Below are 22,672 nucleotides of genomic sequence, written 5' to 3'. Positions count from 1 at the left end.
TGGAGAGACAGTATTTATTATATATATATATTTTTTAAGATAATATAGATCCATGTTTCACATTGTTTGACTAGCAAACATTTAATAAACGTGTAGTAGAATTATCGTACAAATACTTAAAAATACTACTTCAGAATCAGTTGTATAATATATAGCTTATACATTTGTGTTGCAAATATTGTACAAAATAAGTCAGTAGGAATACAGTAGTGGTTTAAGAAACAGGTATTGGAGTCAAATGCACATTAGGAGAAACAGTTAGTGTACAGAGTTTGGCAGTTATCCAGCCAGTAGAGTTCTGTGTGTGGTTTCACATTATTGGAGTTAAAATACCAGTGTGTAAACTAATATACATCTACAGTACAGTCTCCACATTTTCCCACAGACAAACAGTACAGCCGCTACAAGTTGGCAACACGGTTCCATAGTGACCCAGTCCTGCGTCAGCGTTCTCTGATTGATGGACATCCTGATTAGTTTCTACCTTCACATTATGAATAGAAATGTTCACAGGGCATTTCCATATTTTGCAGTGTCTCCCACAGGTCAAAAATAAACTTTAGGGTCTCCGTCACGATAATACAACAGACTACAGCCTGACCATTAAACAAACGTGGTGATGTAAGGGCTGAAATTAGTATTTGGTCCAGCAGACGGTGCTAATGAGTTGTTGTTTTTTTATTACTGTAAAGTTGCTCGGTACCTATCTTCTATTTTTATAACCAAATTTGAATGGTTCTTGTCTGACAAATGATTGTGCATTTAATGTGTTTATCTAAGCAGCAGTTTCCAGCATAAAAGCTCCTGATCCAACCAATCAGCAGATGGAAACAGTCAGTAACTACCTGCTGAACATAGAGGAGCTTTTGGCAGCTAAAGGGACAGAGAAAGTCAGTTATTGCAGGTTTAAACTTTACTTATATAAACCTTTGTGGCCGTTATGATCGGAAAAAACAGCCATAAATGAGGAACAATGTCAAAATACACAATTTTGTATAATAATATCACTTCATTAATGCTAAAAAATGATTTCACAGTAAATCTATCATCATTTCTATATACAGAGCTTCTAATTTCTGTCCCGTTTTCAAACGTTGACACAATAATCGCTGGGATCTCGAGACCCGTGTTAGTACTGATGCTCTACAGGCTGTAACCCTGCAGCAGAAAGACTCCCGAACCCGGACGGGAGGAACAGGGCTTCTCCCTGACAGCGTTTCACCATGCAGCTTCACTTCCATCCTCGCTCTCCTCGTCCTCATGCTCTCCCATGACGCGGCATTCATCATAAACCCTTGTTGTAGGTCACCACCTTGCAATCTGTTGCCATGGCGATCTCCGGTTCCAGGCAAGACACCTCAATCTGCAAAAAAAGACATAAAGAAGTCAAAAGCTCTACATGTCTTTAAGCCGTGTAAATCATTTTGACTTCTAATTCGACATGGGAAGAGACATCTGGAATAAGAGGTCAACACAAGCTCGTTGTGCCGGGGCTGTGCATGTCAAGTGGCGTATGCGTAATTTGAATTTCTTCCCAGCTGCTCTCTGTTTGTGAGCCATCTGGCTTTGAATTAGCAGTGGAACGGACATTTTACTGTACCTTAGACATCTGGGGGAACAGGCTGATGGCCAAGGGGAGAGAGAGGCCGAAGGTAACCAGGCACACGAGGCTGTGGATGGGCAGCAACAGCCTGCGGTTGCTCTGCAGGAATCGCAGCCTACACAAGTAAAGGTAGTGATAAAAGGAAACGTGAGCTTGCAGTGTGGATCGATCCCAGATGACTACTGCAGAGCCAGGAGCTATTTCTGGTTCTGGAGAGAAGATACGTTTAGATTTGGCGGAGCTTATTTTCCACAATTAATGGGTGTGCTATTAATCTGTCTGTGTGAAAGAAGTTCTGGGTTTAATGAGTCAGACTGCAGTTTAATTTTATTTCATAATAGAAACAGAAAGTCTATTTTTGCTTGAATTTCCTTTTTGTGTGTTTTATTTCATTTCATGCCATTTTTTTCTGGCTTTGTTCTAAAACTGAATGGTATTATGGGAAGCACTTCATATGTTGGCTCTGGCTCAGTGCAAAGAGACACATTCAGATTATTTTTAGACCAGAATCAAACAGACAAGACCGCCTTATAAAGTCAGACAGCAACAACCACAGAAGGGAGGAGGTAGATGCAGGTTAGTCAAACCATGGAACTGATGAATATTCTCAGAGTTCGGTGTTAACTCGTCTTTTTTAGGGCAGAATATAATAAAACGCATCATATTTCTTCCAGAATATATTTCTACTGAATTGATGAATAATTCACTGTTCTTCAGGTTTCTTAAATTTAAATAAAGAAAACATTTCTGATTGGTTAAAGTGGCCAGAAAGTCTGAGAACCAGCATAATAAGTTACGATATATACTGTATATAATATACTTAAATAATATATGTACCTCAATACTAACAGTCAATTAGAACTGATGGGAAAATACGACCTTGGGGTCTGTGAACTTGTTGGAGTTAAAATATTATTTTAAGATTTAAGATAATCTATTTTCAGATTTACGGGCCAAAAGATGAATCCATCAATTGAGAAAATAATGTGTAGATTCATCAGCAATGAGAGTAAATGTTAGTTCTACAAACCGCTCTAGGTAGGACATGATGATGGGGGGCAGGACAAAGATGGGCATCGGGAGGACCACACGTGTGAAGGCTGTCTCCATGATCGCCTGGGGAAAAGGAGGAGAACATTGTGCACACGCTTCATTTCAAATACTGCAGTGAGTTGGATTTAATTTCCCCTTTCATGAGATCAGATGTGTGCTGAGTGACAGGTAGCCCAGCAGGAAACAATGCATTCTCCCCATTATCTGCCCCCGTCACATTTGCAATTCATTGGGAAAACAAAAGTGTGGCAAGTGTACAAACATGTTTGTGCAGTCGAGTAACAAGAATGCTGAGTATGCAAAATAAAGACTTGCATGTTTTGCTGCAATTTTGGAGGATCCCACCACGTCCCCGTTGTCGTCCAGCACATCGATCCCTTCAGACAGCTCGTTGTGTCTCATCAGGCCCACGTTACAGATGTTGGCACTAGCTGAGGAAAGGCATCTTTTAATACGTTTACACAAGAATGCAAGCTGAAGACAAGAAAGAAACTCCCTTAAAAATATCCTCATTGAGAACAAAGCTAACCACAAACGTGTAACAGGCTACTGCATTCTTAAAGTTAAAAATCAGGTGATGATGTATCGTTGCACTGTGTGCTGCCCCTTACAAAAAAAACGTCTGTAAAATAGATATTTTCAGAAAGAAATGGCATAAATGTAGTAATCAAGCTGTCGGTCCACCAGAGGGCAACATAATGATAACAGGTGGGATCCTTTTAAAAACCTACCAACAGCTGGGAAGGGGACGAGTCTCTGTATTATCATTCTGGTGGCGGGACTCAGCTTATTGGCCTTCTGAATGAGCACTTTCAGTCCCACCTGGTAAATACACAAACAACACAATAACATCCAGTAAACACATCAGGAAATCTTAGAAAACCAACTCCAATACATTAAGCTTTGGGTAAAAACGCATGTCCCAAGCCTTAAATAAAGCAAACAAATTGTTATATTAAATATTTTGTATTACTAGTAGTGTTAGGATCCTTATTGTACTGGTATAATATATTATATAGTACTAGAACTAGAACTGCACTGGGAAACTATTACCAGCACCGCTCTCACTGCTAATGTGACTTTATATAAAATGCCACCAAAAACATAATTTTAAACAAACACAAAGCGTGACTTAAATGTACAACTGTCATGTGCTTGTAAAAGATATATAGATATATTTATACATCAAATGTTAGTATCCTGAAAGTGTTAAAGTCATCGAACTAGAAACCCACTCACTGCAATGGAGACAGCGCTGGTCACCGCTCCGACATAGCCTTGGAGGAACTTGGATGATGGCGTAGGCTGAGGAGGAAGGAAGGAAGTATCTCAATAGTGACATTTTGTATTTTATATTGGGATTTAATGTCTTATGGTAGTCTTTTATGTGATGGTCTTTAAAAAACACCACACATGATATTATGGGGATAAAACAATAACTAAAACTCCAGCAGCCAAAAAGATGTGAGTATCTGGAGTTCCCACCTTTGTGGCGTTGCGGTTTGCATAGTTCACACAGGCATTGTGACTCTGGTTCAGCCACTGGAGGGAAGAAGGAAGGAAAGGTGGGATGAACGAAGAAAGAAGATGAAAAATGAACGGAGAAGAAGAGTAAGGAGGGGAAACAAAGAGATATTAATGTTGAAGAAGGAAGCAGTACAATGTTCTTGGGGAAGCACTGCATGTACACAATAAAGATGCGCTTACCAGAAGTGGAACATGTACAATAAATGTAATGGTCTTGCATTATATCATTGTTTTTTGTTTACAGTACCTGCCATATAATGGTAGACACCACAGTCTGATTTGGGAGAAGAAGGCCAATGACCTAGATGAGACCAGGGAATAAGAGCTTATTTTTGGGGGCAAAAATAAGTCCAAAGCCTCATTTCATCTATCCCCAAACACCACCGTGTAAATGGACATCTGCACAGCCATGACTCAAAATGTATGATTTCATGTGAGACTTACAATCGGTGTTCCAAATGGTACATAACCTGCACAGCGGAGAAATGACTTTTTTTAGTGGAAAAAATGAAAAAAAAACACACATAAGGACAAAATGGAAGTAAGTTCAACAACAAAGATCTTCATCCGAGGTCGTACCTGACATTCGAAATGGCATGAAGATCTTCTCCCCCGTGTCGGGATGAATGATGGCCTGCGTGCAGAGAGCATGGCATCATCCTCATGCTGCCAGAGGCCTGAATGTATGGAGGTGCAGCGGACTCATGAGTATGACCGGACAGTCACTTACCTGCTTGATCTTCTGGGCTTCCCACAGCTGCACAGGTGAGCAGACAAGCACTGCAGTTATTATTCATCAGGCGCATGTTTTACTCTATCTACGTTTGGTTAACAGACGTATCACATTATACCGCATCAACGTCAATCAACACTCACCTGGAGGTCAGACACTCCGGGTGGAAGCTGGCCGTTCTTATAGTCATCAAGTAGTTTCATGCATTCTTTCAATTGTTTCTACGTACAAAGGAAAATAAAAATACAGCACTTAATCAGACTGAGAATTAATGTGTGACACGTTGTGAAACATAATGAGAAATATAAATATGCTTTTCTGCAAAAGTTCTCCAATGTTTTGGGCTGCAACCATCACATATTAATCTGTCAATTTGTTGTTTGATTTATAAAATGTCCCCATCATGGAATTTCATTCAAGACCCCAAAAAATGTTCAATTACTCACAGATTACTCATATTTAACTTAAAAATTAAAGATTAATCAAGAAAATACACGCTGACTTTCATTGTCTGTCGTGTCCGCGTTCAGTTAAAATGTTTAATATTGTCTAAACGAGCTAGAAATCTGATCGTTTGTTACGTGACAGATGAAAATACTCTAATGGATGAAAGCGGAGACTTTGCACCGAAATAAACATTATACAAAGAGTGTAACTGATTGATGGCGTTACCTCGGACACAAACAGGCTGCTGGGGTCAATGATGTCTATGAAGTGTCTCAGTCGACCGAGGAAGGAACCCTGGAACAGACAGAGTGACGAAGTTCATTCTTAATTGAAGTCGACACGTTCACAACAGCAGAACATCAGCAACAACATCCCGTCTGTGAACAATCCTCTTAAGTCTGATACATCACTTTCATTAGTTCATGCTTAGTTCTAAACATGCTATAAAACACTGAAAATGAATGTCATTTTACACACAGTGTATTGTTTTCTCCATAAACACGCCTGTAGCCAGAATTTCAGTATAAATAGAAATATGATTATAATAGAAAATGTATTCAACCTCGACAGCCCTAAATAATGTTTAACTAAGATACAGCACTAACCAAAAAACAGAATAATTATATCTAATACATTCATTTACAGCTACAGTTTTTTTTATAAAAATATGTTTATGTTGTATAAACTGATTATATCATCACAGTAATACATGAATCAGAGAATATGTGAAAAAAACCTCTGCCTCATTCAGTGATTTACAGCATTTTCTGAAGAAAAACTACCAGAGCAGAGTCTCTAACACAGCTGTTCATCACCGCTCAGGTTAAACTATGATCCAATATCATTTCTGATTCTACTGCACTGCCTATTTTTACATCAAATGTGTTCAGAAGCATACTTTAGTGAACTGCTTTGCTGTAAAAATATTAATGTCGAACAAAAGGGGGAAAAAGTTACTGCTTTAAGTGTTCAGTTCTATTTCCGTCTCCAATGGTTGTGCTAAGCTAAGATGTAGCAGCAGAACATTACGCCTCTGAGACGGCATGGAGGTTTCACAGAGCCGAAACAGACAAGACGAGGCGAGACGTGCCATCTAAACGCTCCGAGCACCCGAGGCGGAAAAGACGTGACGTAGTGAAAACACGTTACCAGGGTGACACGCCGCGGGCAGATTTAACGAGCTCTAGCTAGATCTGAAGAAGATAAAACAGTGGTGGTTGCTCGTACAGGCCACCGTTATAAGCATCCACATGTTTATGATGCACAGCAACTTCGCTTGACGAGCAAAAGTTCATCTTTTCTAGTTGTTTTAATGCACACCGTTGCAGCGTTACGCCGCAAAGCAAAGTATCTAAACGTCCGTTTGTGGCATATTTCGACTCGCCTTCCCGCCATTACGGCAGATGTGTAAAAAGGCCTAATGAATCCTTATTTCCTCTATTCACTTAAAGAAGACCATGAGACTCAGTCAAAAGCTCTGACTGACTAGTAAAAGTTGATTTGAGCTTATATTTTCTTCTTAGTATTCTATTCCCAAAGGTCAAGAATCTGCAGATTCACAAATATCACCGATGCTTACAAGACATGGTGAAGAGATGCATTGAAACGCCACTCTTAGAAAAACTGTTGGTGAAATATCGAAAGAGAGCAAATTAACAAACGAAACAAACTGAGAAATAAAATAAAATGTACCTTTTGGGGTAAAACTGTGAAGTAAATGTACGACCAATCTAAGTTGAGACTTCACAAACACGTTCTTCCGAGTGCAGCTTATAGAAGTGCCTTGTTTTCTGTTCCCCTCGCTCTCTTCGTCAGCATGCCAATGCAAAGTATGTGCCAACAGTCTGAAAAGGCCCAACAGCAACGAATGCCAAGAGTCTCTTTGGCGAACCAGATGGACGAAAACATGGCGGCTTCAATCAAAATTCCCTCAGGGGCATTTGTCAGTTATGAAGGGCAGGAAGCACAGTGGAAAGACAGTGGAACAAACCCTTCTGGACTTTAATTATCTCTTCAGCATCGGGGCTTAATTGAAATGACTGGAAACAACACCGAGTCCTCCTAGAGAGAGTAGACAATAAGTGCACTGTAAGCCTGGACTTCCTGCCACTGCCGCTCCTCCGACGGGCAGCTCTGTTTTGTAAGAGCAGGGTAGACTGAGGATCCATGAGAGGAGCCTGCTTTAATTATGTATGAGTTTCAGCTCCCTGGAGAGAACACAACAAGGCTAGCGGAGACGGCACAGAGCGCAGACGAACTCAGCAAAGTGTATGCAGATTCAAAGGCTGGCCTCATTTTAACGGCACTGACGCAAGGAGCCGAAAGTCTTACGGCACCGTTATCAATCCTACACCAGGTTGCAGATGGAAAAATAAAAAGGGTTTATGGGCGTCGGATGGGAAAGACTGCTGGAAAAACCCATCAGCTCATTTTTTTGATTGACTTTCCAACAAGAAATGTCCCTTCAGGCCCAGAAGCCCCTTGACTCCGTTGGGGTCTTGAAAGTTGCCTCTCCATAGTTTCATTTTCCTCCACATTGTCATACTGCATTTTGATAAAGAGTTGCACCCAAAGGTCACATCAGTTGACACGGACCAAAGGAGTTCAGTGACTTATTTACACTATCGGTTTATGGACCTTTGCCCTGCATGATAGCATCGTGTGAATAATTCCCTTTGAGCTGCTGTTTAATAAATGGCTCTGAGGGACATTTTAATGTAACCGGCTCCCTCGGGTAATGCGCCATCCGAGGGAACGTGAAGGTCACATTATCTGACCGGTGCAAATGCGTCGCTGAGTGACGATGGAGAATTGAGTAATGGGCCTCGGATCAGGTTGGACAGCCCATTAATCTCGATCACGCGTGGGGCCACGGTCAATCTGCAGGAAGCATCCCGGAGAAAAACAAGCAAACTTGAGGGTGTGAAAGTGTGGATCAGATTCATGTGCAAAATGATGCACGGACGTCTGTCTCTCCAACAGCTGCGACCTCAAAGTGTAAAATAAAAGTAAAAGAGGGCAAAACAAGACAGTTAAATGGTGATAAACTGCCTTTAAAACGACGCGCAACGCATCAACAGTGGGGTATAATCGTTCACGCAGCAGCAGCGAGCTGTGAAATCTGATCAACAGCGATACGAAGCTGTGAACGAACCATTATTTCCAGTCAAACTACGACGGACAAACTACACCACCGCGCTCGGAAGTTCACCGTCGGCGCAAAGTTGTTGCGGTTAGAAGGAGTCGGACATCAAAGGCAACTTTCGCTACAAAGTGTGAGCGGCGGAGCGGAGAGGAGCGGCCGGGGGAGCGGAGAGGAGCAGCCGGGGGAACCGGGGGAGCAGGAGGAACCGGAGCGGAGGATGGAGCCGTTTTCTCCCAAACGAAATGTCAGTAAAGCGCGTCGGACGGAAGATAACGAGGGCTTACCTGCTCGTATCGGGGTCTCCCGAGCTGGAAGGCAGGACACGCTGCGGATTCCGCCATGACACCCAACTATGTATTTATTAATGAAGTGAATCATGAATGTGGAGGGAAGAACTACAGTCTGTGTGTAACTAGTGAAGCGGCGAGCCGCTCCGCCTGTCGGGAGGTGTAGTCTTCTCCGACACTGGCGAAGTTGAGCCGCGTGACTACATGTCCCGAATAATCGATAAGGTGGAAGCTATTGCGTAACCCTTCACATTGATCTCGGGAGAGATATCGGCTGATGCACCCTTAGGTGTCAAGATTGACCCGACTCATTATGAGAAGAGATGTGGCCTGAAGAGAGAAACATGTCATATAATAATAAGAAGAAGAATAACAACCTGGAGCAGAAACAGTGTATGAAATATTAGTCACCACGTTGGACACTTTCATTATGAAGTGGCCGAGGGCGAGAGACTGCTGCTAAGAGATCATCCTTTTTTTTACTGACATTATGGATAGAAACAATAATGTCTTATTCACCGTTGTCAGACGGCCACCTTTGCAGCTTTTTTTGCAGCTACAATCCCGAGGATAAGACGAACAGTATGTGGCTCCACCTCAGGCAACATGGTTGTGTAGCCTGTAACTCCAGTTTCTTTAATGCATCTAGAAAATGTCCATCTCCCAGATTCAGGTCTGACAGAAACTGTTCAACACTTAAATGTTAAAAATACATTATTTCAATCAGGGCATTTCCCCAAGGCCTTGAAAACTCCATTAATCAAACCTCTTTAAAAAAAGTTGAATCTGGATGCTCAGTAATGAATAACTACAGGCCCATATCAAATCTAACATTTTTAGCAATGATCAATGAAAGGGTTATTTATCAGAAAATTCACGGGATTTCGACCAAACCACAGCACTGAGAATGCACTTATTAAAGTTTTAAATTACTCATCAAAGAATAACAAAAAATAGCCTATTTCAATCATTTTAATCCTCAGCTATTTCAACTGCTTGTTTTATTGTTTTCAACGTTTTCCATGTATTTCTCTGCCTCTGTAAAGCACTTTGAATTGCCTTATGTATGAATGGTGACAAATATACGTGCCTTTATGTATTACAGGGGAGTTTAACCATGTGTTGTATTTCTATTCCTCTATTTCTACTTGACAGAAGGATCTGATCACTTTCCACTGGAGACAACTTCTCTATTCTTGTTTACTCTTACAATGAAAAGATGCTGCTCAACGTTGTTTGAGTGGACTGCTCGGTCTAAAGAGGTGATGAACAACCTCGGGGGAAAAAACCCGAAAACTTTGGTGTAGAGCAGAGACGAATGAAAGCTAAGATATAGAGAGAAGTTAATGATCTCAATTAAAACAATATTATCTCGAATATATCAGTAGCAGGTTTCCACCCAAACGTTGCAGTGAAGAGTGCCCTCTAGTGGAGAGACATGAGCATTGCCGCAGCACGTCATACATACCATGCATCAGGGTGCAGGAAGTTGAGTCTCTGCAGTCTGACTGAGGTGTGATCAGTGACAAACTCACAGAAAGACATCAGAAACTGTGGCTCATGTGGATTTTATTACAGTACAGTACTGCGGTCATGTAAAGCAGTGCAAGTAGCTACAGTGGTACTGGAGTAAGAATAGCGAATATATTATCATGACAAAAGTATTTTGTAGAAATAACTTAGAATACTATTATCTATTGCATCAATGCTGTGTTATGTAAAAAAAAATGCAGAATGGAAAAAATAAACATTAAAAAATATATTAAAATTGCTATGTGTGTAACAAGAAATAAGACTTTTAGGGAACAGTATTTTTTACAAAACAAACAAAGAACCAAATGCAAACAATAAGTCTTCTTCTTCTTTAGTCTTTTCGGGTTCAAACTTGAGTGTTGTTTTTTGCTTATCATACAACATGTTAATGCAGAAACGTCTCTTTTTATACTATTCACATCGATGCCTTGCAGTTTTTTGTAGCATTTCTTAAATTCTGTTTGAAAATATGCAATTACCTCAAGTCAACCCTGGCATTTAATAAAACAGTTTAAGATGAAAATCTTGTGTCAAAAGGTCATTTTTGCACTTTGACGGTTGTCATTTTCAGGTTACTTGAGCTAACATCATATTTTGATAGAGGAACTACTTTAATCTCCAAAGAGCACATTACATGCACTCGAAAAAATATTTTTCTCTCGCCTGTATTTTATCGTATGCATGTGTTGAAGCAGTGAGTTTAAAGTTGAAATTGACAACAGCTAAGCAGCATCTTAATTATTCTACAAAGCATGACTAAAATATGAATTTATCTTTGATAGTATAGTACTTATTCTGTTTTATGTTCGTGCCAAATTGGGCTAGTAACCAGCATGCATGTTGGGTAATATCGTCTACATCAACAAGGCAGTATTAGCAGTGAGAAGACCTGATGATTGTGAGATCAGATTTCGTGGAGCATTAGTTTGACTGTAACTATCTCTAGAATAGTGATTCCCAGTCTTACATGATAACTCTGTGTTTGATCGTACGTCATGTGCAGTACACGCGCTGTCCTCACTTGTGTCTGTTGCGCACTTGAAGCAGCGTGGGCGTCTGCTCCATGATCCGCAGCAAAAGATTATCAATGTAGTCCTCCAGGTCTCGAACCTGGAACTTGACCTTTTTCAGCTCAGCCTCACATTTGTGCAGCTGTGCCGCCTGCCTCTCGGACGCCGCGTCCTGCTTCTGCATGTCCATCTCCTGCTGCAGCAGCAGGGAGATCAGCTCCATGTTGGTGAGGTGCTGGTACTGGGCCGATCGGTCCACCGTCACCTCCTACGAGAGAGAGGAGGGACGGTGCAGATGTATGTGAGGAATAAAGGAATAGTTTGACATTTAGGGAAATATTCAGGGCTTATTCAGGGTCTCGCTGAGGAGAATGATACCTGTCTCATATCTGTCAGCCAGGAGACGGTTAGCTTAGCATAAAGAAGGAGGCAGGGTTACCTGGCTCAATTCAAAGGTACACTTCAGGTTTTGTACAGTTGGACAGAGTCAGGATAGCTCATGTTTCCAGTCTTTATGCCAAGATAAGCTAAACTTAGCTAAGCTCTGACGAACTGTCTCCTGACTATAGCTGCAATGTTTGTATTATTGTCGTTGTGAATCTAACTCGGCAAGAAAGCAAAAAAGTGCATTTCTCAAAAAGTCAAACTATTAATTTAAATGAGAAACTGCGATTCAAATGACTGGCTTATTATGACATTTAATTGATATTAAATGGCTTACTATGGCATGTTGTGGGTGTTGCAGGTGGTAAAATATGACGACAAACAATGAAATGAAACAATGACGTCATCTCTGCTCCCGTCCCGCAGTGCATTTATTAACACTGTTTAAACTGCTGGTGTTAATAAATGCTCATGGAGGCATTAAACAGTCTATGGACCTAATGGCTTTCTGTAATTACTATTACTATGTTAATAACTTCATTCTTCTGCTGTTTGCACACAATCAGACTCACAGTGTTGTGGATACATTGTTAATTATTTTTAGGGATCCTGTTTGCCAACCATTGATAGGTGGTATAATGAATGGAATATAGCCGGCACACCAGCTCAAAGCCACAAAGTACTGCAGGAACACCGTTGTCTTGTGTTAGTCTATAAAATAAATAACACTGTTTTTTATCTGCAATTTCAACTCTTTCAGGAACAAAATGTGTCACAGAGAAACCAGTAAAAACAGTTAATGTCTTAAGTAGTTAAAGGTAATAAACAGCTCTACTAGATAAACCGATGGTGGCAAGACCTGCTGTTCATTTCCCCTTTACAAAATCAGAATATCTTACTTTGACATTCTGTTACAGAGACTGTGTTACAGAGGAAGGCTAGAAAACCTGGAGGACCTGAAAACACCTAACTAGGCCAAAGAACTAATGGGATCAGCATTTCTCTCCCCAGTGTTGGAAAATAACCTCAGTCTAAAACGGAACTGGCAGCGGCACACTTTCATGTCTCTTCTTTATGTCCTGATGTATTTATTATAATAATTATACTCAATTACAAGTTGCGAAAGGTGCATGGTAATAACCACGAATACGGGCAATTGGGTTACACATAACTGGTGTGGAATGGTCACAGTTAAGTTGGAAATATAACAGAAATGCATATGAATATTTTATTTTAGCAACATTAAAAAGATTAGGAAACCCATAATGTTTCTGTTGAGGACAAAACATTGTTCTCCTGTTGAGCTCCATACATAAATATTCTTTAAATACTGACTGGCGGATTATAAGGGGTGTAGAGTTGTGTTCTTGTTTCTCTGTACCTGAGGCCTCTCAGGTTCTGCTGCAACCTGGTGGGCGCCGCGTCCGGGGTTGATCGTAGACTTCAGCTTCTCCAGAACCGAACGACCCTCCTTCTTCTCCGATTGGCTGGAGGTCAACGGCTTCACTGGATGTGGTCTGCGAAGTAAAGAGGTCAGCACCCGTGTCAAGTGTATGACCGTTTCTTCATGTCTCATCTCGTACGGTCAAATGACGGCAAGTTACTGTGTTTCAGTTTAGTCAGCAGCTATCAGTGAACTTCACACACACTTCAAAGCAGAAAATCTGAAAGAGTCTGTGAAGGAACAGAAAGCGTTATAGAAAACAAAACTTTAAGCATTTAAAAGTGAAGCCATGTCAGTCAAGTTTCAACAAGAAATTTGCTCAAATGCAAGTGCAGTGACTCGCTCGCTACTGGAGGATGAAATCATCTTGTGGGGGGGGGGGGGGGGGGGGGGCAGGGTTCACTTATACAACAACAACAACAACAACAGCAAGAGAATGTTTAGAAACAGATATCAGAATAAAAACTAGAATAAAAGCTACTTTGTGATCGCAGCAGAAAGAAAAGCTCTTTTATTATTGATGCACACTATTGATAATAAAATGACTGAGCAATGGTCCTTTGTTTGGTAATAAAAACACAATTTGATTCTAAATATGAGGGTTTCTCACCCACATCTTCTATAAATATATCCATTAAAGTGCAGAAATGCATTTCCCTGAATCTGAAGGAAACATCATATGTACCCATAACCTCTGAGCAAAATGAGTCTTTTCTTGCTCTGTAACAACCTCTGTAAAATAATATACCCCATACAGGAGAAACATTCAGTTTTCTTTTAGTACATCTAGATATGAGGACAGTGTAACGGGAGGTCAAAGCGGCCGTAAAAGTAGTTAAAGTTTGGAAGTATAAAAGTGAGAGAAAAACAACAAATGTACAACAGCCAACAGGGAACTGAATAATGAGATGAATAACATAAAACGTGAAGCAAAGCCCAAAACAAGGCAGCAGGCATCATCCAACCACTTTGGATGACAAAAAAACGACACTTAGAAATGCATTCAGCAGTCATGCCAAGCCAACAGCAAAGAAAGCAACCAGAGCAACAAAATAAAAAAACATTACGTGTTTTGTCGTGTATGTGGAAATCCACAGCTTGTAAAAACCTACATATGTCATATCCTAGAGTGAGGATTCTCACCTGCTCTCCTGACGGGGCAGGCTGCTAGCTGGCTGAGTCTCCTCAGGCAAAAGTGAGTGCCGTGCATCGACCGTGGGCTGGTGAGTGGTGGAGGTGGTAGAGGAGGAGGAGGAGGGGGCCACAGTCAGAGTAGTGCTGGCTCCCACACCGGGCCCCATGCTCGAGGGATGTATGGAGGGGCAGCAGAGAGGGGACGGGGAGAGTTCACGCAGGATGGTGGGAGAGGAGGGTTCTGTCAAAGATTGCCCAATCTTTGACTTAGAAGGGGTTCTCAAGTTTGGTGCTACTTTAGAGTGAAGGTTTTCAAAAGTTACACCAGAGGTATTCCCTGATGTATCGGAGTCACTGTGATGTGTGGTGCTATCTACTAATGTCAATAAGGAAGAAAAGGCTGATTTAGAGGGCTGATAGGACAGCGGTCCCTCGCTGACCTCTGACAGGTTTTGAACTAGGGACAAGAACTGTTCAAACTCTCTGTCTCCACCTTTGCTTCGGTTGCTCGGGCTGCTGTTCTGTCGGGACAATCCCTTCGGCCTAAAACGTGCACTGACCACGCCAGGAAACGCCTCATTCTGGTTAAGCACATCTTTTTTAGCTTGTGGGTTTCCATTGTCATCAAAGCCCTTTTGCGTCTTTTTAAAATCCTCTGCACCTCTTGATATAACTTCGCTGGTTTTGGTTTCAAAATCGTTAGATGTTTGATTTTGAGACGACGGAGCAGCGCTCTCTCCGCTGTTTAACTTGAGGTTACCGTGCCGTGCCACGTCATTCAGTTCACAACTGCCTTTGCAAACTTTGTACAGCTTGTGAGACGATGCAGGTATTTCAAAGGAAGAGTTCATGTCAGGGATGTAGGTGTCCTTCAGTGGAAACATCTCCTCAAGTGCGGTCCCTGTCTCCACGTGGTAAGCAACGATCTGAGAAGCTTCTGGCGGTCGTGGAAAATTCCCTCCGAAGCTCTTGATGCCATTGAGAATATCGACTACCTCCGACTGAGTAGAGCTATCTGAGTCAATGAAACCGAAATCCGAATGATTCGCATTCATGTTCAGATCTCCTGAGCTTAGCGAGAAAGACACGTTATTGTTGATGCACGTAGTTTCAGGCAGATCAGGCTCCGCCTCCTCTATGACAGTGGCTGTAATGTCTGGTACTTTTGCATCTGGCTCGGAGGGAGGAGGAGATGGCAAAAGTTCTGCAACAGATATCTCACTATCAAGAAGTATTTTAGCTCCTGAGTTCGTAGACGGCAACTTATTTCCAGCAGTTTCTTCAGCGTTCAACGCTAAACAATTTACTTTGGGTTGTCCGAAGTTCCCTCTGCACACACGTCCATACAGGTCTTGCTCAAACAACATGCCTCCCCAGCGGTCGGCTTCATCTTCCAAAGGTTCATATTTGAACTTTTTGAGATTTTCTTCTGACGTGCATCCTGGTGAAGTGCTGTTTGTACGCGGTTGAGAGTGGACGCTGAGGCAGTCTGAGGTCTCGCTGCTGGTGTGAGGGTCTGGAGATATGCTGTTTCTTTTGCTTTCTGCTTCTCTCACACGTTGCAGCGAGGCCACGCCGGTCTGGGAGAGGAGGTAGGCTTCTTTGTGGACAGCCAGTTCTTGACCTCTGTGCAACCAGCCGTCAGAGTAGAGCTCATTCACTGTTAAAAGTCTCCTTGGAGGCAAAGGGGGAGGCTGCCCCTCGCACGCTTGAAGCTCTTGGGTGTTTTTGGTGTTGTTATTAACTGGAAGATAACTGTTTCTGTGAGATGAAGTTGGATTCTGGTTCTGAGGAAGACTCCCTTGAGGTGAGCTGAGCCTGCTGGAGGCAAAGGCATCAAACGAGTCCTCCCACTCTCCTGCACTCTCTGACATGGAGCGAGGGGCCGAGGGGTTAGGTACCGCTGCTTTGGGTAATAACACGGGAAGAGATACCTGCCTCTCTACTGGCCTGGGGCGCTCCCGCTTGATGCAAGCCACATTGGTAGCTTTAACAACACGAGCACAGCTGGGAGCGCTGGGCTGGGACGGCAGAGTGGTATAATGAAAGGGGGATGAGCCAAAAGGAGGGGACCTCGATGACTCTTCTGCTATGAGATCCTCAAAAAAGGGGTTGCGCTGCATATGTGAGGGGAAAGGGATGGAGGGGGAGATTGGGGTTGAGGCGGGGGAGGAAGAGGGAGTGAAGGGGTTGGTGTGATTGCAGTCATCAGGTGAGACACGGTGGGGGGAGGCAGAGGGAGGGGAGCACTGAGAGGGTAAAGGGGAGCGTAGAGGGAGGGGAGGAGGTACGTCTGAGCTGCTTTCTACTTTAGGAGAAACATCCAGCCTGTAGAGGAAAATAGGGCACAATAGTCCTCTTAGTTAATGATGTGCCACGTCACCAAATGGTGTGACATCTTTCCTATATAAACGGAGAAGATACTGACATTTTACTTACAAAACTCCACGAACATCAGTAGATATCAAACCGGCCAAATGAAAGAATTATGAAAACAGTAACGTAATAAAAAAAGCAGAGCACATTTGCAAAATAATCAAGCAAAAATAAAAATGCATTGTAGCCATTCAAGACCGTCTGGCAGCTTTTCTGCTGTGTGAGGATTTTCTTCCCATTCGGTCTGCAAGAGCCTTTTTTCTAAACCACAGTGATGTTGCATCTTTGATAGAGTAAGAAAGATAATGGAAAATGCTTGAATGCTACTGGTGGGAATTATAGCATGAGATGATGAGACAGCATGGTCGTAAAACGGAGTAAACTATGAGCTAAATGTATTTAATTTCCTAGTGAGCAGAGCAAACACTAAACTCAGGACGCCCGGCTGAATGCAGGCCTCCCACGTGCCTATTGTTCTGCCTGGATAGAAAAGTAAGTTCACCAAACACTGTGGAGCCCAGAGAAAGATGACCCCCACTCACCTTGGCTTGTTCTGGGATTCACCTGAGCCAAACCAGCCTCTGAGCCTCCCTTCAGACGTGGAACCAGCCTGGTTCAGGTCTGACTTAGCTGGGAGAGAATCGCTCCTCCCTCCAGAGAATAACGTCTTTCTTAGCTTCCTCCCTTTGTCGGGTGAAAGAGCAGCAGGGGAGACGGACGGCATCTCTGCTGGCACAGGGCGACCCCCCGTCTGAGCTGGCTGAATGAGAGAAGACTGGGCGTCCTTTTCTTCCTCCTTTTCCTCTTTCTTCAGCTTGTCAAAGGACCAGCGGCGGCCCTCGCTGAAGGAACCTCTGTCCTTGGTGAGGTTCTGCAGGGAACGAGAGAGCGGGGAGCACTTCTCCAGCAGGACCAGCTTGGACTGGTGGCCTCCGGAGCTCCTCGGAGTCGACGGCTCGGAGTCGTAGACGTGGCTGCCATTTATGCACAAGGAAGACTTGGACTGAGTCATGGTCTGACCCCTCAGAGACTCCACTGCCATATTTGGTCGAGGGAAGGCTGTCGTGATCTTACTGGCTTCGTCGCTGAACGCTCGCTTGTGTGTGAGAACCTTTGTGGTGTGTTGACTGGTGAGCACTGTCGGAGGCAAGGAAACCAACAATGAAACAAGCCTACAAGTCCAATCTTTTTCATCCAATCAAAAATCAATCTGAGAAAAGTTATTAATCTGTGTATCATGGAGAATGATGCTCAATGTCTTGCTTTCAGAAGTAACCAAAACAATTGGGGGGGTAGGGTAACAAACACAACATGACTTTATAATCCCAGTTTGAGGTTCTTGTGACTAACGTGCCTGCAAACATTAGCCTACTCAGTCATTGTTGCAGGTTTCTCGTAAGATTTAGCAACTTTATCTTTAGCTTCATGCAAATGATGCACGGGCAACATCTGCCATCTTTTAGCGATGTTTAGAGCTCATGCTAACTTCTGTCATTGGAGAACAGTTTGCAACACCGCGTCCAGCAGCAACATTAGCATTCATCTGGAAACATGTCATGACGAGTACCCGCCCGACAAAAGTAAGCTGTTTTATTTTCCAACAACTCCTGGGTGGGGAAATGTGTCGTTCTTTCGCTGTTAAATGCTCCACTGTGATCACCAGCTAGTAGCTAGCTTTATCTGTTGTTTGGCGGGGCAGTTAGCTTACCAAACAACAACTTACCAAACAACAACGTACCAGACAACGAGTCATGGCAGTAGTACAGCTGTAGATTCCAGATAAAAACATATAATTTAGAGTAGCTTTAAAAGAAGCTTTGAAGCTTTGTTTCTTTCCACAAAAGAGCATTATCACTCCTGTTGCTAATATTAGCGACCAATTTTAGCATAGGTGTCAGCTGATAAGTAAAAACAAATTGCAGTAGAGAAAATGTTCATTGCATCCTCCAGTCTAGTGTTGGTTCTGCAACCCGCATTTGGGTTTAGTTGAACATGTGGTGGTTAGTCTCACAGCAAGAGGGGTCAGGGTTCAACCCTTGGCTGGAGCCGATCCCAGCTGACATCGGGAGAAAGCAGGGTACACACTGGATACACCCAGGATAAGCAGTTACGTACGGACAGATGGATTCTGTTGCCAGTAGCAACAACTACTGACAGCAGTTAAACTGACGTTATTACGTCCACCATTTTGTCAGGTTTGACAAATATTGACAAATGTCTTTAAATCTACGCTCCAAATAAACATGATCTTTAAGCACTTTAAACCAGCAGTTCTGTGACTTTCTTTACTTCTTGCCAAGCTAGTTCTCGGCTGTCTGACGCTAACGTGTTGCTAATACAGCACCCATTAATAAGTAGCACCCAATTTACTGCTCATCTTTTCAAAGTATTTTACATTTCACAATTTCATACTCAAAAAGAAGGGATCCTTAAAACCATGTTTGTTTATGGAATGTATGAATCGGCCTCAAAATGAGTATTGGTTGAACTCTCTCCTGTACAGAGGGAGAGATAACTATTTATTGGGGTTTTTCCTTTGTTAAGGCGGTGTCATGTACTTCCTGTCATGTACATTTGAATAATTTCATGACCTACCTTTTTTAGCTAAATCCGTCTCTCCGTAATGGGTGTCCACCCTGACTTTGCTCGTGTAGATGGGAGAGCTGGGAGGGTCTGACATCAGATCCAGACTGGGTGGAGGTCCGGGGTTATCACTGGCCATGGAGGACACGCTGCTCTCTGAAGCCAGCGATGAACATGACCTGGTGTCAGACGACTTGCGCAGCCTCCCTTTGAAGAAATCCTTCATCTTGCTCCTCTTCTCCTCTGCTATCTCCACATCTCGTGACTCCGCCGGCCCTCCGGCCCCTTCCTCTCCAAACGGCTGCCCCAGGGCTCCTGACAGGGCGGCGTAGCGGCCTGGCACGATAGCTGAGGAGGACTCCACGTCCCCCCTCTTCCTCCCCGTGACGCGATCCTTGAGCTTTCCAAATGCAGAGCGAGGCTTGTCCTTTATGGTGAGGTCGAACATGCTGGCCGTCATGTTGTTGCGAGTGAACTGGACCGTTACCTGAAGTTCACCACGTTCCTTCTCCTTCCTACCCACCTTAGAGTTGAGCTTGAACCATCTGCAGCCACAAAAGAAAAGGGGCGGTCAACGTACACACATCATTGCTTTAAATAAATATGTCCCTTTAGCAGGAAATCTGAAGGGCGATGCTATCTAACACACCACTAGAGGTTGCATGTTGCCATCCCCCCGGCAAAATGAGCAGCAACAAAAAAAACCCATTGATTTCCTTTTGGCAATGCTTTCCACATATTACATAATCTGGCAATACTGCTCGGGGGATTTTACTCAGAATCATTGACAACACCATGTTTTTACAAACTCAAGAGGAGGAAATCACAATCCCAAATTCTTCAAGGTCCGCCCACCTGTGTGTATGTGGTTGTGTGTGAGACAATAACCAGTGAAATCTGCTCCTAACTCCTCAACCCTCTGAATGGACCAGAGAAACCGTGGAGCCAAAACTAACAGCAGGATTCCAGTGAGTGTCACTGAGAATAGAGAGGGCGGAGAGCCCACAATTAAAGCCAGATGTACTGTATTGCTTCAGCATCGATGTTCCACATATTACTACTGAAGCTCCACCTGTGGCACAACGGAGGTCTTCAAAACAATCAGGCAAATTAGAAAAGACTCAAAGCTTGTGTCAAGATGCACTACAGCAGGAAAAATGACTCTCAGTATGCAAACTGGATTCACTTTCTGTTATTCCTACGAATGCTAACTGTCGTCAGTCTCCTCCTCACATCCTATTTATATCAATGCATCGATACCGTTCAAGTTCACCAATGTCACTTTGACAGATCTATATGTGTGTGTGTGTGTGTTCTTCATAATGAGTTCTGTTACTTTTAATACTTTAGGGTTATTTGATGCTAACCGTTTTGCACTTTCACTTCAAAGTAAGCATTTAAATGCAGGACTTAGGAGTATTTCTACACTGTATTTCTACTTTTACTTTGATAAACGATCTATTAGTACTTTTTTTGGCCACCAGTCTGACAGAAAAAAATCTTAAGTGATTTGCGGAGACTTTTAGTGCTGCACAAAAGGAAATGGAGGATGTGCATTGTGCATAAAGTTGGGGGCTTTCTGGCTCGAATCACTTCGTAAAGTGGAAACTGCATCTCATCTTGTGCATGTGCAGTGCATTGTGGGAACTGCTGCTATTTAATGGGCCTGTGTGCATTTAGGGTTCAAGCTTTAGCAGTTTTCTGTGTCATTATGCAAAACACTAAGATATATCATCGTCTCTGTCCTGTCTTTCTTCTCCAATATACATTTTGGAAGCCAATATTGAACATTTAACTCCATTGCATTCCTGTAACACTTTAAGTTACTAGAAACTCAGAAATTGTGATGTATTATGACAGATTTAACTACTCTGCAGCACATAAAGTAGTTGAATCATCTCTTGATGCTTCCACATCAATGCATCCCTCATTATTATCATCCAGTAATATAATAAATTTGGTTCTGAATGAAGAGATATTTACTTGAGTATCTTGATTGCATGACTCTTACTTGTAACGGGGTATTTCTACACTATATTTCTATTTTTACAATGCTCTAGTACTATTTTCCACCTCCGTCTGTCCCGGTCTGGCACAAAAACATGACACATCACTTCCATCTTCTTGTCATGCAGGCTCCATCCCAATTCAAACACAACGTACTCATCTCGAGGACACATGCCCTCCTGGAAGATCCTATCGAGAGGGATGATGGCTTGACCGAGGAACACGTCGAGTCCGATAAGCACCCGGTGCATGACCGACAGGACCAGGTCCCCGCTCCCTGGGGGGTAGTCGCCCCGGCCGCCGTCCTCCAGGATCCCGGGGAGCAGCTCGAAGCAGCACTCCTCGTTCCACTCGGGCACCGCCGCCTTCTCCACCAGCCCGGTGGTGAACTTCTCCTTCGCCACCTGGATGATGGTGTACAGGTAGCGGCTGCCGTGCTTGCCCTTGGTCCGCAGTCCTCTCGCGCGGAGGACGGTGATGTTCACGTGAGTGGGCACCCATCGCTGGTCGTCGTCCAGATCTATCAGTGACATCATCTTGCACCGCTACACGAGCCGTCTAAGTGTCCTTTAGCAATGGTGCGTTCACTTTGTCTCTTCAGCCGGATTTGGAGATCATCCCCTCTGTTCCCGTGCTGCGCAAAAAAAAAAACACCTCTGCAGAATGTCTCCTAAGTCCGCGGAGCCTGAGGGTTTACCCGAGGTCAGCCTGCAGACGGCAGCACGCCGGGGCCGCGTTCATTCCTAAACCCGACCAATGCAAACAGAGTTACAGGCGAGCTGCGAGCTGAGATCATCCCGAAGTCCGCGCTGCACGTCGCGTCACTCAGTTTACGGTCCGAAATGCGCTCACTGCGCTCCCACGGCCCGCCCTCCTCCTCCGCAGCTGCAGGCCCGCACACGGTCCGGCAGATGCCGCAGAATGAGAGAGAAACACCCAACCGGAGCCGTCAGACCCGCCGCTGCCGCCGCCGCTGCGCTGCTGTCGGAGAGCACACACGGCACACAATGGAGTCTGAAGTTTCTGAGCGGAACCATCCGTGAAAACCACATTCTCTGATTTCGAGAATTAATGTTTCCAACCAAACCTCCGGATCAACGTGTGGTCACGTGCAGGCTTGTTAAACCGAGGTGAACGAGACGACGACCTATACAATAATAAATAAGCCATAAACATTCATTTAATTTTTACACTGATCCAAAAATCATTACTAATTAATTTATTCAAATTTTATTCTCAACATTCATTTAACCTGATTAATATTTCGCAGTCACATCTCGGTGAATGACCTTGAGTGGACTTTCCTGTGCTTTGACTTAGACTGATAGTACAGCTCTTTGTTGATATAACCTGGAGAGCAGCTTTTACTGATGGACTTCATCAGTAAGGTTGTGTGGTTCTTCAGC

General features: G+C 43.3%; 2 protein-coding genes across 2 annotated transcripts; both read right to left on the bottom strand.

Annotated features, from left to right (window-relative positions):
• Positions 1 to 770: 770 nt before the first annotated feature.
• On the bottom strand, positions 771 to 9,321 carry sfxn5b (sideroflexin 5b). Its single transcript, XM_084010125.1, has 14 exons — positions 8,793 to 9,321; positions 5,589 to 5,657; positions 5,060 to 5,137; positions 4,914 to 4,940; positions 4,763 to 4,817; positions 4,628 to 4,653; positions 4,431 to 4,484; positions 4,142 to 4,198; positions 3,896 to 3,961; positions 3,388 to 3,478; positions 2,972 to 3,087; positions 2,634 to 2,719; positions 1,601 to 1,718; positions 771 to 1,363 (listed from the first exon to the last, which is right to left on the bottom strand). Exons 1-14 carry the CDS (start codon positions 8,847 to 8,849, stop codon positions 1,286 to 1,288), a joined length of 978 nt encoding a protein of 325 aa, XP_083866251.1. The 5' UTR covers positions 8,850 to 9,321; the 3' UTR covers positions 771 to 1,285.
• Positions 9,322 to 10,355: 1,034 nt separating this feature from the next.
• Positions 10,356 to 22,185, bottom strand: rab11fip5b (RAB11 family interacting protein 5b (class I)). The gene is made up of 6 exons (XM_084010078.1): positions 21,423 to 22,185; positions 19,272 to 19,804; positions 17,219 to 17,813; positions 14,310 to 16,628; positions 13,104 to 13,239; positions 10,356 to 11,606 (listed from the first exon to the last, which is right to left on the bottom strand). Exons 1-6 carry the CDS (start codon positions 21,800 to 21,802, stop codon positions 11,346 to 11,348), a joined length of 4,224 nt encoding a protein of 1,407 aa, XP_083866204.1. The 5' UTR covers positions 21,803 to 22,185; the 3' UTR covers positions 10,356 to 11,345.
• Positions 22,186 to 22,672: the final 487 nt, after the last annotated feature.

This window comes from Eutrigla gurnardus (assembly GCF_963514095.1).
Source record: "Eutrigla gurnardus genome assembly, chromosome: 5".
Lineage (NCBI taxonomy): Eukaryota > Metazoa > Chordata > Actinopteri > Perciformes > Triglidae > Eutrigla > Eutrigla gurnardus.
Note: the sequence above shows the minus strand (reverse complement) of the source record. Positions and strands in the feature narration are given on the sequence as shown.